The sequence below is a fragment of the Microtus pennsylvanicus genome, chromosome 21, assembly GCF_037038515.1.
Source record: "Microtus pennsylvanicus isolate mMicPen1 chromosome 21, mMicPen1.hap1, whole genome shotgun sequence".
NCBI lineage: Eukaryota > Metazoa > Chordata > Mammalia > Rodentia > Cricetidae > Microtus > Microtus pennsylvanicus.
This window is the reverse complement of record NC_134599.1, coordinates 32,780,352-32,796,364: the sequence shown is the minus strand read 5'-3', so window position 1 is coordinate 32,796,364 and position 16,013 is coordinate 32,780,352. Positions and strand designations below refer to the sequence as shown.

At 40.4% G+C, this 16,013-nt stretch overlaps 1 protein-coding gene across 2 annotated transcripts in view; it reads right to left on the bottom strand.

Moving 5' to 3' along the window:
* Camkmt (calmodulin-lysine N-methyltransferase) overlaps nt 1-16,013 on the bottom strand; it is a 391,397-nt gene that overhangs the window by 374,309 nt on the left and 1,075 nt on the right. For both annotated transcript variants that reach the window (XM_075955374.1, XM_075955375.1), the window contains exon 2: nt 7,451-7,623. In XM_075955374.1, the coding sequence (XP_075811489.1) occupies nt 7,451-7,623 (173 nt within the window). The remainder of the gene's footprint in view (nt 1-7,450; nt 7,624-16,013) is intronic.

Genomic DNA, 16,013 nt, shown 5'->3' with positions numbered 1-16,013 from the left:
CGGGCCAATCAATTTATAACTAATGTAGACCTCTGTGTATTTCTTTGGGGCTGAACAGCTGCAGGGCCCGGTGGGACAGAAACCCTGGTCAACAAGAAGCCACTATGAAAAAGAGTTTGGCCATTCTACAAAAAGTTAAACGTGTAGCAACTACATTTTCTAGCCATTTCATCCCAAGCTACCTGCTAAGAAATTAATATGTTCACAGACACACAAAAAGTGCACATGAAAGACCACAGTAGCATTACATATAACAGACAAAAGGTATAAACAACTCACATTGTCCATTAGCTCATGATAAGCATGAAGATGTATTATTAATCCTATACTGGTATATTAATTGACCATAGAAAAATGAATAACTTTCTGAAACATGATAGAATCTGGATAAATATTTTTTTTAAAAAAAATTCTAAATAGTATACTAAGTGGAAAAAAAAAACCGACATAAAATCCCACATACTGAAATGTCTTGAACAGACAAAGCCTCCCCCTACAAAAAAAATAAAAAACAAATCAAAAGCTGCCAGATATTAGGGGTGGGGAAGCTGCTGGCAATGGATATGTTCTTAACTTTGGGATCAATGACGGCTGCGTAAGAGTGGCAGCCACACAGCACTGACTATAAAAAGAAGGGGCAGAGAAATGCATCAAAATCCTTTTTATAGTGCTAAATGGGCACTGAACTTTACCTTGATTAACAGACAGAAAAAGTAACCACAGGGTGGAATGTGTCCTAAAAGACTATAAAAGAAAAAAAAGACTACAAAAATACAGGTTTTTAGAAGAAAAATATTTAAAAACAGACTGTACATGCAACTGACTTTGAAGTCTTTATTTTTATGTAATAAAAAATGGCTTTCCAAGTCTTATCTGCATTATAAGAAAACAGATGATATCTACATGGAATGTAGAAAAGTTTGAAAAACATTCTAGGCACCATTTTAATTTATGAAACAATATATTTATATATAAGCAAACTACATAAGCAATCAGGAACAAGTTAAGATAAAGTAGAAAATTAAGTCATAATTAGTCAACATCTATGACATATTACTTGAAAATATGACTCAATGAACTTGAGTTCTCCATACACACTGGATATTTTAAAGGTCCTATAAAGATTTTCTAAAATAAGAAACTAAAAGCTGTTTAAAACCTCTTATCAATTCCATTCCTAAATTTAAAACTTTGTATTTAAATAAATTCAGTTATCCTATATGTTCAGTAGCTAGTCTTGCCTCTTTCTTCATTTTTTAAAGATTTGTTTATATACTTTATGTATATGGGCACCTTGTCTGCATGTATGTCTGCACACCAAAATAGGGTATCAGAGTCCATTTGGAAGTGGGTATTGGGAATTGAACCCAGAAACTCTAAAAGTGACAGTGCTCTTAAATGCTAAGTCATCTCTCCAGCCTTGCCAGCTTTTAAATTAATTTTTTTTAGTTCATGCACAAAAATAACGGTTTCATTATGACAGCACCACACACGTATATTGATAGATCTTCTTCACAGGCACCACCACCCCAACTTACTACCTTCTCCTGCCTCTGCTCTTAGCACTGGGTAGTAACCCTGACATCACTGGGAAATGCAAATTATAACCACACCGAGATGTCACTTCACATCCACCAAAATATTACAATTTTTGATAGGAAATGTGTATTGAAATAGGTACCTATAATATGGCAGGTATGTAAGGATAATCAACCGTACACCCAACTGCACGAAACAATCATTCCGGTCACCAGCGTTGCCTTGGCACTCAGAAGGTACACACTCATCTCAGTATAATGCTTTCATTTGTCTTTTCCTTTCCCTAAGAGCAATGCATGATTTCATGGTGGTGCATTTAGTATAATAAAAAAGCAGCACAGTCAAAGCCACATTCTTGACTTCTTGCCCATCCTACACTTCTAGGGCAAGCCAAAAGTCAAGTGCTGGCCTTCTAATTCAGCCATTACCATAGCAACAGCGGTCATATTCAAAGACAGAGGATGGGTCAGGCCTCTCGGCTTTTGCTTTTTTAAGATATGCGCACATTTATAAACTAATAACTCTGGCATGTATGGTTTCACATATAATGGAAGCATTTCAAACCTTCCAAAATACAAAATTTGGCCATGGGGAAATTAAGTTTAAAAAATAAGGTTTAGAAACAATACCTAGTTCCTTCACAGTAAGTTCTGTACGATGATGAATCATAGCTTATAACACAGGATGGAGGTGATTTTTTTAATAAAAAGTCTTCTTAGCAAAGGCATCTTCTGGTCTGCTGTGGTTTTCTGTATGCCTCTAACTAATAGCAACAGCATCTATAAAGTTCTAAGAACCAAAGTACCAGAAAGACAAGGCTAGGAGTAACAACACCTCATTCCATTCCTCAGTCTCAACTGTTTCCAAATAGCGAACCATTCTCAAACACAGGCATGAGAACAGATCCTGTGGGTTTCACACTCTAGCCTATGGTCTAATAGGCCAAAATTTTGCTCTTCATGAAAAATTATGGCTGGGCAGTAGGGGAGCACACCTTTAATCCCAGCACTTTGGAGACAGTGGCAGGTGGATCTCCAAGTTCGAGGCCAGCATGGACTATACAGCAAGTTCCAGGACAGCCAGGGCTACACAGAGAAATGCTAAATAAAAAAAAAAAAGAAAGAAAGAAAAGCTACTATGAGAAATTCATTCATTATTCCATCATTTTAAGACCATTATGTGACGCTAAGAGAAAATAATGGTCAAAGTTTTAGTTTTAAATAATCATAATTTTATAATTTACATAACTTAGTAAAATAAATACTTTGAAATTCACAATTGTTTGGTTATTTACTTTCTTTGGGTATCTATATTGAGCCTAATAAACTTCAAAGGGCTAGAAATCAAGGTACAGCGAGGTTTAACCAAGGTGGGGAGAATAGATACCGAGGACTATGAACGAAGGAGAGTCACTCTGTGCCCTCTGCTGAGCTGTGCCGGCGACTCTGGGTGACGGGAGCGAGGCAGAGAAAGCGGGCTCACCTGGATGATCGCTGTGCATATAGGACCCTCTCCCTGGGACCGAGACGGCCTTCTCAGTAGCCTGGATCATTCTGCCTTGCGCATCTTCATCTTACCTATTTCGTAACCCTTGTTCTCATCGGGAATAATTCCTCCTTCTCCAGAACCTTCTATTACTTCTAGATCCAGTATAAACTCCCACCCATTGGTGCTTTCCAAAAAGAACACTTCTAGGGTGATCCATGTTAAGTGTTTAATTATTTAGTAATCAATCGTGTACCATGTGGTGAGAGGTTGCCTACTTAGCTTTCTTTCTTCATTTTCGTTACTGTCTCTTTTTATATCTTTAGCTCCTAGAGGAAAGTATAGCCTGTATTTCTGATTATTTACATACAAGATACTAATACACATTTGTTGGTTTGAACTGACCTAAAATTATTTATTTTTTCTCCAATTATTTCATAACATTGTATTGAACAAACTTGAAAAATATAGAATGGGAGGCAAAGTAGGTAGATCTTTCAGTTCAAGGCGAGCCTGCTCTGGATAGCTAGTTCCAGGCCAGCCAGGGCTACAGAGTGGGACTCTGTCTCAAAAAAATTACATAGAATTATCCGTGTGTGTGTGTGTAGTACTTTATTCAAAATTACTTTTTAAAAATCCATTCCTTTTAGCTGTTGCACTAAAACAAACAAAAAAACTACTACAGAATACTTCAGAATATCTATCAATAATACTGAAAAGAGGTAATACTGCTAAGAAATCTTATTTAAAAACAGGTTGAAAGTAGTAATATGAGATAGAAAAATAGGAGTGGGGTTTGTATTGAGCAGATAAAAGAAAATAAGCAAAAATAGTAAAACAGGTGAAAAATCGCGAACAAAATTTGCTAAGGGAAAATATGAACTGCTGTTGGCAAAATTCTTCCATCTAGGCTTCTCTGGTAATTTCAGTAAAATTCTTTAGCATAACAGGGCTATATATAAAGCAGGCAGTTGATGACCGCAATAATCATTAAGGAAATCAACATACCTCGTCTCCAATTTTTAAGAGGCAGGATTATGTAGAAGCTAAAAGTATGGACTTTACGTCTGTTCTGGAGAGGGCATCTAGGGATAGCAAGAGGAGAGTTACCTGGAAGTCACGGTCCCGCGCCTGTTTTAAAAGTGTAAACTGTTCCAACAGACCCGCTGTGTGACCTGGACCAGACCATCCCTCGTTTCTGAAGTGAGGACGTTGACGGCAGTCTCCTACACTGGCTGTTGTTAATAGACGCTAACATAGGGACGGCTCACCGAGTGGACGGCAGTTGCCAGGCACTATCGGTGTCACCGTGGCTGTTTGCTGAGACCGTGCTCTGCTGTGGAATTCAGTGTGCCTAAGGCGTTGTGACTTTTGACTGCTACTGTAGGACACTAAACAGAGTGCAAAAAGAGGTAAAACTGGCAACTTCCAAGGCCAAAATCACAGTTAGGACTCTATGCCATAGTTCTAGAGACACGTTCTTACTTATTCTTTCAAAAATGAATATTTACATAGAACTATGTTATTGGAAAAAGTTCAGTCCATACAATAACCAAGACTCCAGGTGATGAGCAGGATAACGAGGCCTTATGGGTAAAAGCACAAGAGGGGAAAACGTCACTCTCTGTGGCCAACATTACTGGGCATTGAGAAGTTAGAAAATTATTCCCGCTCCAACTTACTCTGACTTTTATTACAAGAAGAAGCAAGAAAATAGCTTTTCGAGTTTATTCCTGAGACTCTGGGTCATTCTGGTTTTCTATCTCTTTCATTTGCACACACTATCAGTTGATAATCATCTTTATTCCTACTTCCTACACTTATCATAAAAAATTCCGGAAACAGCCAGGTATGTCATAAAAATTTCCAGAATCAGCCAGGTGATGGTGGCGCACGCCTTTAATCCCAGCACGGGGGTGGGGGGGGGGGTTGGGGGGGGAATCTCTGTGAGTTTGAGGCCAACCTGGTTTACAGAGCAAGTTCCAGGACAGGCTCCAAGCTACACAGAGAAACCTTGTCTCAAAAACAAACATACAAAAAAAAATTCCCAGAACCAGAACATATCAAAGCACCTAGCTTTTATCAGACACTTAGTAATATGCACTTAGTAATATGTAATGTACTTTACTCTCTAGCAAGGACTAAATAGATTACCTACACCAAAACACTAAATTACCGAGTGTGTGACATATGCCTTAATATCAGCACATATAGAAGGCAAAGGGAGGTGGGTCTTTGTGAGTTCAAAGCCAAACACATCTGAATGGTGTGAGTTCTAGGTCAGTCAGGGGCTACATAGTGAGACCATCCCCCCCCCCCCAAAAAAAAAAGAAAAGAAAAGTGACTGCCATGCTCTAGATAGAATTTCATAACTAATGTAAAGGCAAGTTCTCAAGTCACTGACTTCATGTCTTTTAATTGGTGCTGTCAATAAAACAAGTATTTAAAAACCAGGGGGCTGGAGAGATGGCTCAGAGGTTAAGAGCATTGCTTGCTCTTCCAAAGGTTCTGAGTTCAATTCCCGGCAACCACATGGTGGCTCACAACCATCTGTAATGAAGTCTGGTGCCCTCTTCTAGTCTTCAGGAATACACACAGACAGAATATTGTATACATAATAAATAAATATGAAAAAAAAAGTATTTAAAAACCAGATCCTAGCTGGGCAGTGGTGGCGCACACCTTTAATCCCAGCAAAGGCAGGCGGATCTCTGTCAGATGGAGGCCAGCCTGGTCTACAGAGCAAGTTCCAGGACAGCCAGGGCTACACAGAGAAACTCTGTCTCAGATTAATTAATAATTAATTAATTATTTAAAAAAAACCGCTCAGATCCTTACACCTGCTCTTTCGCCCCCATTCGAGTCAATTACCCAAATGGTTAGCTATTTTGGCACCTTTGAAAATTTAGAAACCTCAACCTAAAGTGCTGCCAACAGACATCCTAATGACAATGACCTCTTAACATCATTCCTGGCCTCGTCTAGGCCGTGTTCAGTCACACCCCCACTCAAGCCGCTTTTTGTTCTTCTTACAGTTGATACCAATGTGTGCCCCCTCTCCCCCGGAAATGTGAAATCCTGTCACAAAAGGCAGAGTTTTATAAAAATGAAGCAACTACAGTATTGTTGCAAACATCAGGATATAAGTAGGAGGTAATTCGCTCAGTTAAAGTGGGATCTTGCTACTTTAGTTTGCAACCCTCTTATCTCTGAATAGATAATTTTAAAAACGACAACAGTCTGCATGCTTCTCAGAAGACCCATAGCTCCTATTTTTCTGGTTCTATTCTGAGAATGACAAAACATAAACGGGAAAAATACCAAAGCTCAATTTTCAGATAACTACTACTTGAAGTATAGCTTGGAAAAATTCTCTTTTTACTTAGTCTTCTTCACCCCAAAGAACTTGGCTTTTTTGTCAAAATCCAATGCTGAGAGAACAGTTAAATGAACCCCTTGTTTGCAACCCACTTTATCCTTAAATGAATTATTTTTCTTGTCTGACAACACAGCAAGACTTAGTAAAGGTAGCAGAATATCTTTTTAAATTTTTTTTTTAATGCTTCTAAAAGTACTGAGTTTATTTAAAGACACTGCATGAAGTTTGAGCCTCAGTTAAATGCGGTGGTTGGAATGAGAATGGTCCCCATAGGCTCAAATGCTTGGTCCTGGGCTGGTGGAAATTCTTGAAAAGGATTAGGCCTTGTGGCCTAGGTTGCGTGTGTGTGTGTGTGTGTGTGTGTGTGTGTGTGTGTGTCCCTGTTGGAGGAGATCTATTACTGGAGACTGGAGGAAGGTTTTGAGGCTTCAAAAGCCCAGGCCAGGCCCTGTGTGGTCTCTCTCTGTCTGCTGCCTGTGGATCAGGATATAAAGCTCTCAGTACTGCTCCAGCACCATGCCTGGCAGCTTCTCACCAAGATGATCATGGACCAACCCTCTGGAGCTGGAAGCCAGTTAAATGCTTTGTTTTATAAGAGCTGCCTTGGTCTTGGTCTTCACAGCAATAGAACACTAAGATAGTAAACAAGCATGTCTTTATTAGATGTTGATTTTTGCAAGAGTACAAACTTGCAAACAATATGATAAATGATACTTGCATACGATAAATATAAAAGGTGATTTTTAGAAATAAAGCAGCAATGAGCTAAACTACAATGAGAGTTATCTTTCAATGAAGTGATTTGAGCAAATTTACTTGTCTTTTTAGAAGGTTTCAAAAGTATTTCTTAAAGTTGTTGCTTTCATTTGATACCTGTGTTTTTTATGAAACAGAAGCATAAAATACTCTGTCTAAAGGCAACAGACTTTCCAACATCAAGTTGCAAAGCTGAGTGCTAACAAAGACTGCTGAAAATTCACAGCAGGCACATAGGGATGCTTGGTGCACGGGTTTCCTTCTTCAACCCTCAACTAGAAGAGCACTCACCGTAAGGAGATACTGTATTCAGGATAAAGGATGCTTGTGTACTGGACCCACACACCAGCCTCTTCCTCAGTTCCCCTTTTTTTGGCTTCTGTGACTGAGAACAGATTAAATGATTCAAATCTTCTCACAGAGACATGTTTCAGACAGTCATCCAGCTGTTTCTGCTTCAGAACCTTTGAAATAAAATCAAATATTGGGGTTATATTACACATAGCATAAGATTAGGTCCCAATAATAGTGTACTGGATTATTCAGACTAATTCAGATGAAGACAGACAAAACATGTCAGAGTACTGGGAACAGTCAAGACAGCAACAGTTTAACAGTCTGATTTTTTTTTTTTTATTTTCGAGAGAGGGTTTCTCTGTAGCTTTTGGTTCCTGTCCTGGAACTAGCTCAGGCTGGCCTTGAACTCACAGAGATCCGCCTGCCTCTGCCTCCCTAGTGCTGGGATTAAAGGCGTGTGCCACCACCGCCCCGCCAGTCTGAGATCTTAAAAAAAAAAAAATTAGAAAATCCAGAGTTAACAAGGCTTTTATATCCACTATTCTCCTGGACATTTGTTAGCTGAAGGAAGTGAGAAGACAAGGAACATATTTAATGGCCAGAACTAAAGCAGGCATGTTATTATATGACTGTGTGTACATGTATGTGTATGCACAACATATGTATGTGTGCATGTGTGTGTATGTGCCTGTGTATGCTTGGGCAGCATATATATGTTTGTGGATGTGCACATGTGTGAGTGTGCATGTGTGTACGTGTGTTTATTTGTTTTAGGATAAATCAAATGACTAGTTTTACAGTGTTAGTTTTCCATATATGGAGAAATGAGAGAGAACTGTAAGATTAATGAGTATTAGGAAAAACCATACAGCCCCACATCCAAGTTGAAGTATAATACAAGGGCTGGAGAGATGGCTCAGAGGTTAAGAGCACTGACTGCTCTTCCGGAGGTCCTGAGTTCAATTCCCAGCAACCCTTATGGTGGCTCACAACCATCTGTAATGAGATCTGGCACCCTCTTCTGGCCTGCAGGCATACATGGAAGCTGAACACTGCGTACATAATAAATAAATGTTAGGCTGGGCGGTGGTGGCGCACGCCTTTAATCCCAGCACTCGGGAGGCAGAGGCTGGCGGATCTCTGTGGGTTCGAGACCAGCCTGGTCTACAAGAGCTAGTTCCAGGACAGGCTCCACCAGAGAAACACTGTCTCGAAAAACCAATAAATAAATAAATAAATAAATCTTTTAAAAAAAGAAGTATAATACAAACACTGAAGGCTTATATTTTGTCTTACAATTTAAAATACATATGTATGCCCAACACTGAAAAGTTCAGTGGTCAAACTTGTAGCAATTAGCATACTTAGTGCCCAAACTGTTGTCTCTAAATATTATTTTCTATGAAAACAATGTGAGGCCCCTAAGAGATGGTAGGAATTGTACAAGATGAGCCTGGAATGTGTGTGTGTGTGTGTGTGTGTGTGTGTGTGTGTGTGTGTGTGTGTGTGTAGGACCCAGCAGCCAAACTGACTATGAGACAATATATTAATAGATGTGAGAATTTCAATATAATCAAAATACAACATTCACAGTGCATATAACCGAAAGTCTAGCAGTCTAACTGACCACCACCCCTGGACCCCGAGCACAGAACCAAGAGCCTAGAAGTCCTGACCATTCTGCTACATCCCCTTCACTCCTCATCTCTGCATATCACCAGAACTCTCCAATTCTTGAGGACCCAAAAAGAAGCTACTCCAACATCCTTTCTCCTTCTTTTGCAAATTGTACTTCCTACTTTTTCATCACACCCTTCGGCAATGTTTTTACAACTAGTCTTTGTTTATTACTACACTTCGTTTCGTACAATTATCTAATGTTTCTCATTTCTGGACAATCTTTTTTTCTAATTTTTATTTTAGGTGTAAGGGTATTTTGCATGCATGAATGTCTGTGCATGAGGTGTGTGTCTGTTGCCTGTGGAGGTCAGAGGAGGGCCACAGACACCCCCCCCCCAAACTAGAGTCACAGATGTGAAGGCGTAAGTCACAAACAATGCCACACCAATTTGGGATTATGATTATTAGGGTGGTATTTATTTAATGGGGAAAAAACTTACAGATCACTGTCCCAGACAACAGCCCTCTAAGCAACCAGGAAAGGAGTCTAGTCGAAGGCGGAGCAGGAAGTGAAGAGAGAGAGAGAAGAGGGAAGTGGCTGCTTTTCTAAAGGGAGCGAGACCACGCCCCAATGGGCTAGTATCTCAGCAGCGATAGGTTGGAAGAGCGGGAGGACCTCCCGCAACACAGATGGTTGTGAGCAGCCGTGTAGGTGCTGGGAATCAAACCCAGTTTTCTGGAAGAGCAGCCAGTTTTCTTAACAGCTGAACCATCTCTCCAGCCTTAAACCAAATCTTTTTCTTTTTTCAGGTCTTCTGTGTTCTCTTCTTCCCAGTTTTTTTTTTTTTTGACCCTTTTAGGGCCATATTACAGGCCCATATTTCTACAGCCAGACTCTCAGGCCACAGTTTGCACCTGGCCTTTCCAAACTGTCGCCATCCTAAACTAAGGGTCAGGATATGCTAATACCGCTCTGCTCCTTCTTTGTTATTATGGGAGATCGCCTGGGAAGAGGAGTTAATTCAGTCTGTGTGACGGAGCAGCCATACTTGCAGACATGACCTAAGTCCTGCTACCCCGGAAACAGAAAGCTAATGAACTTACCCACCCCTCAGTTTACCTTTTGATATAAAAGCTGTTTGGAGAATAAACACAGGTGAATGTTCAGGATGTGAACTCAGGGTTTCGTGAGGGTCCCCTGAAAACTCCCTCTTGATAAAGTCCCGCCAGTTGTCTCAATTCTTCCCACGCCTCCCCTCTGGTCCAGCCCAGACACCAACAGACCCTCTTTAAAGGATTTTTAGTAGTAATTTGACTTTGCTTTTTATTTTCTCCAATATAGAAAACTTCTCAAATTTATGTATCATTCTTATTTGAAGCCATGCTAATCATCATTTTAATTTTAATATACATGATACTGACTTCATCTAAAACCTTTGCTTTGTAGACCAGGCTGGTCTCAAACTCACCACCTGCCTCTGCCTTCCAAGTGCTAGGATTAAAGGCATACACCACCACCCAGTCTTTTTTTTTATTTAATTTTATTTCAGGTGCATTTGTGTTTTGATTGTATGTATGTCTGTGTGAAGATATTGGATTCCCTGAGCTGCCATGTGGGTGCTGGGAATTGAACCTGGGTCCTCTGAAAGGTCAGTCAGGGCTTTTATCTGTTCAGCCATCTCTATAGCCCCCATCTAAAGAAATTTGAAATTGTTTACTTTTAAATTTGCATTTTTATTCCCCTTAAATTTTATTTTCCAGTTTTCTGTTTATTAGGAATCTTTTTGAATCTTTTCTCTCTTCTGTAGAAGGAGGGGCCATTTGTTTGCTTGTTTGGTTCCCACCCGCCCAGCTAGCTTAAGCCCAAAATAATCACACAGAAACTGTATTAATTAAATCACTGTTTGGCCCATTATCTCTAGCTTCTTATTGGCTAACTCCTACATCTTAATTTAGCCAATTTCTATTCATCTGTGCATCACCACTAGGTCATGGCCTACCAGCAAAGTTTCAGTGCTTCTGTCTCTGGAGGTGGTTCCATTGTATCTCTCCGACTCCACCCATCTCCTCCCATGCTATAGGCCAAGCCAGTTCTTTATTCATTAACCAATAAAAGCAACAGAAGGAGCTCCCACACCACTCTTCTCCTGTGTAACTTACATTCTGCATTAGCTCTTCCTTCCTTTCTGTTTACTGAACTTGTCTTCTCCGTGCTTCCTTCATTTCCCTAATCACCTAGAATTTCTGCATTTACCCTACATGGATGACTTCACAGCCGTTTTCTTAGTCTTTGGCTTACAGTCACTGTCACAGTCCTGGTGGCCTCTTCATCAACCTTCCTATCTTTTGCGGTTTGATTCTGTAGTTGTTATCATTTGATTTCCCCTCCTTGGACAGAATGAGCCTCGGGAATAAGGCTGCTCAATAAGATCTCCAAACACAAATGGAAGAGACATTCAAAGCAGTGTTCTACGAATTACATCACAAAAACATCAGAAATATTAAAAGGCACGGCAACATGACTTCCCCAAAAGATCACAATCCTTCACTGAATTCAGAGCTAGATAAAATATTGGGAGAAAATTGTAAATGTAATCCACTAGCAAAAGTAATGGTGATATCAAAGAAGACAGAAGTAGAAAAATTCAGTCCAGGATCTGAAGAAGAAAGCAACACAAAAAGAAACAGACAATAAAAATCAGCAGTATGATAAATTTTACCAACATAGAAGACAAATTTTTCCAGAAAAATAGATATTCCTTGTATATATGTGTTGTATGTTTATATATTGTAAACATATGCTTTGGTTACATATATGATTATATTACATTATATACATATACATATAATATATGTATACATATATACACATCATATATGTGTATATATAACCAGAATTTATGTATTAGCTTTTCAAGACAGGGTCTCTCTCTGTAGTAGCTCTGGTTATCCTGGAATTCATTATTGTAAACCAGACTGACCTCAAACTCAGAGACCCACCTGCCTCCACTTCCCAAGTCCTGGGATTAAAGGTGTGCCCCATCACACCTGGCTTAAAAGTAAGCATTTAAAAAAAAAAAGAAGTGTTAGACATTAGACAGTCAATGAATCAAATCAAAACACAGTGAGAACAACGACTTATGATTTTAACAAACTTAAAGACCAAAAATACTCTTGAATAACCAGAGGGCCATTGAGGAAGTCACAGTAGAAATTAAAATATTCCTAGAATTAAAAAAAAATGAAAGTGAGCTTCTAGAATCTTGGGATAACAGATAATCAGTTATGAGTGCTTACATTCAAAAACAAACCAAAGAAAGAAAGAAAGAAAGAAAGAAAGAAAGAAAGAAAGAAAGAAAGAAAGAAAAGCATAATGAAGAATAACACAGACCTTTAATCCTAGCACTTGGGCACTTGGGAGGCTGAGGCTGGAGATTTCTGTGAGCTTGAGGCCAGAACGGTCTACAGAGTGACCTCCAGGACAGCAGAGCTACACAGTGAAACTCTGTCTCCAAAATTAAGTTAAATAAACTAACGATGCAACTCAAGGTCTTGTGTGTGTGTCTAAATTCTTATATTTAACTAGTTTAATTATAAATGAAATTAACATGGTTATAATGATTTTCCAGTTCTATGACAATTACTGAGTTTTGAGTATGTACAGTTCAATAACAGAAAAACTAATAAAACAAAAGCATGCAAGAAAAGCATGGAGTCCATTTTGTGCTGGCCACCTGGTTCTGGGTGTGGGTGGCCGGGAGTGTGGTTGAAATGCCCAGTGGCAGTCCAGCAGGTTTGCAACTGCAAATAGTTTCTTGGTTAGGGTGGGGCTTTTTGTCCACTTCCCCTGCTCCATACTGGATTTTTACAACTTGGGTCTTAAACGAGCAAAAATTATCCAAGAGCAAGGCTCAGTGGTTAATAAGAACAGGACCTGTGTTCTGTTCAAAGTACCCCTGTGAAGTGGTTCACAACAGCCTGTAACCCAAGCTCCAAGGGATCTGATGCCCTCTTCTGGCCTCCATGGGTACCTGGACTCTTGTATACACATCCTAACCCACCTCTTACAAATAATTCAAAATTAAATATTTTGTTTTGTTTTGTTTTGTTTTTCAAGACAAGGTTTCTGTATATAAGATAGTCATGGCTACCCTGGAACTCACTTTGTAGACTAGGCTGGCCTCAAACTCACAGAGATCTGCCTGTTGAATACTGGGATTAAAGGCATGTGCCACCACCAACCACCTGGCTTAAAAAAATTAATTCTTGGGGGAAAAAAGAGCCTTACTGGACAGTGGCGGCACACGCATTTAATCCTTGCACTCAGGAAGCAAAGCCAAGTGGATCTCTGTGCGTTCCAAGCCAGCCTGGTCTACAGAACTAGTTCCCGGACAGCCAGGTTATATAAAGAACTCATACAACAACTGCAACAACAAAGCCGAATCTAAAAGTGCTAGGGAACAAGAAATAATGAAAATCAATGCAGACATTAATGAAACAAACACTAAAAAAAAAAATAGGAATCTGAAAGAAGCAATCAAAAAGTCACTAGAGATTGCAACGAAATCTAAAGATTCCAGTGAAACCTGGGATTAGAAGATAGGAAGATAATTTCATTTTAATCAGCAGTGGAACAGTCTGAAATAAAACTAGCCTCATTCCTTCACTTACAACGAAAAACTGATGTCCAATAAAGTGTTCATCAAAGTCAAGGGCAGACCTGAGCCTAAAATCCAGGGCCTCAATTTACACTGGCGCTCTAAGCCTGCTTTAAATTGCACTAGGAGACATTCTAGCAATCAGACTGCAGGCATGTGTCCAGCAGGTACACGATTCCATTCGGTAGGGGTCGTGAGCCTGTGTGTGCACCCCTTCCCTTTGGCAACCCCTCTTCTTTATGTAATTCTGGTGGGATTGTGGGTATGATGATGACTCAGAGGAGCCAAAAAGCTCCATTCTAATTAGGCGCAGCAATTGGCCAAAATGTGGCTTACCAGAGGCTTTTAGAAGAAATTATTTGTTAGGGAAAATATATCAGTTCTTCAGGATCCTTAACTGAATGGACATTGAAACCTCTAAATTGCACATGACTGTCATTGCTATCAGATTGGACTCGATAAAAAGGAAAATCAAATATCTGCAACATTAGCTATTGATGATAGATTATACATGTCACCTATTTAGGGTAGGTACTAGAACCCAAAGTCAGTAATTTATCGCAACACCTAGAAAAAATAATGTACTAGTTAAATAGGTTTCCTCTCAAAAATGTGAATTCCAGAGTAAGCATTGAACAGTTAATATAAAGGACCATAAGACATCATCGGAATCCTGGGGAGTACCAAGAGACAAAATTGGGATGGGCTGGGTAACAAGCAAAAATAAACCCACATCACAAAAATGTGCCACAAAAGAAAGAACCCTCCCCATCCACACCCACCCCGTGGTAGAGATCAAAACTAGGGGCTTTGCACATGCAAAGTGTTCTACTACTGAGTTACACTCCCAACTAAGAGTCACACATTTCTAACCTTGATCGGCTCCTTCAAGCTTTCCACCTCCAAATACAGATGAGACACTCATGAGTGGCTCAGCCATTTTAAACAGTTCCTAAAAAGCCCATAGATGCTATAAATGCAATAAACCCTATTGTGAGAGACTGAATCACTACAGGCAGAAATTCACTTCTTCCATACCACCTCAAAAGGGACGGTTGTTCCCTACACTGTGACTTTAGCCTTGGCGAGGCATCGTCCTTAGCGAAGAATCTTGTGATGTGAAGGCTTACAGTGATGATCAGCTTGACAAGAACTAGAGGACCTAGTCTCTGAGCATGTCTAGAAGGGGCTATCTATATAAGGTTAACCTCGCGGCATGCCTGTAAAGGCTTTTCTTTATTACGTTCACTGAGGTGAGGAGATGCTCTGATTGTGGTATCATCATTTCATGGGCTGAGTCTTAAACTAAATAAATGGAAGAAAGGAAGGAAGGGAGGGAGGGAGGGAGGGAGGGAGGGAAGAAGGAAGGGAGGAAGGAAGGAAGGAAGGGAGGGAGGGAGGGAGGGAAGAAGGAAGGGAGGAAGGAAGGAAGGAAGGGAGGGAGGGGAGGGAGGGAGGGAGGGAGGGAGGGAAGAAGGAAGGGAGGAAGGAAGGAAGGAAGGGAGGAAGGAAGGAAGGAAGGGAGGCAGGGAGGGGAGGGAGGGAGGGGAGGGAGGGAGGAAGGAAGGGAGGAAGGAAGGGAGGGAGGGAGGGAGGGAGGGAGGGAGGGATGGAGGGAGGGAGGAAGGAAGGAAGGAACTAAATAAATAGAGGGGGAAAAAGTATTCACCCATTGCTTTCTTTCTCCCTCCTGAGTGCTAACACAGCATGGCAGGTGCTTCCGGCTCCTGCTGCCTGATTCTTCCTGTGTGATGGACTGCGCCATCAAAGTGTGCACCAGAACAAACCCTTCCTTTCTCAAACTGCTTTGTCTCGTATTTTGTCACACTAATAATACAAGGAAGTAATACAGCATGTTAAGAAACATCAGGTAGGGCTGGAGAGATGACTCAGTTAAGAGCACTGGCTGTTCTTCCAGAGGTCCTGAGTTCAATTCCCAGCAACCACATGGTGGCTCACAACCATCTGTAATGAGATCTGGAGCCCTCTTCTGCCTGCAGGTGTACATGAAGACAGAGATTAGCATAACTCGGATGTTAAAATATAATTTAAAAAAAAATAATAAAGCTAAAGAGAGAGAAAGATCACCACCACCGACTTTCCTCTCTGAGATCCTACTGTCGCCCCTGTCATGGAGATCCTGCAGCCAGGGCTCCTCAGGATTGGTCCCTTCACACTCCAGCAGATCACACCTGGTGTACATGTTGGGGTGTGCCAACTCCAAGCCCTGGATGTGTAAGCGGGGATTTTAAATGTGCCTCTCTTACACTTCCACCACA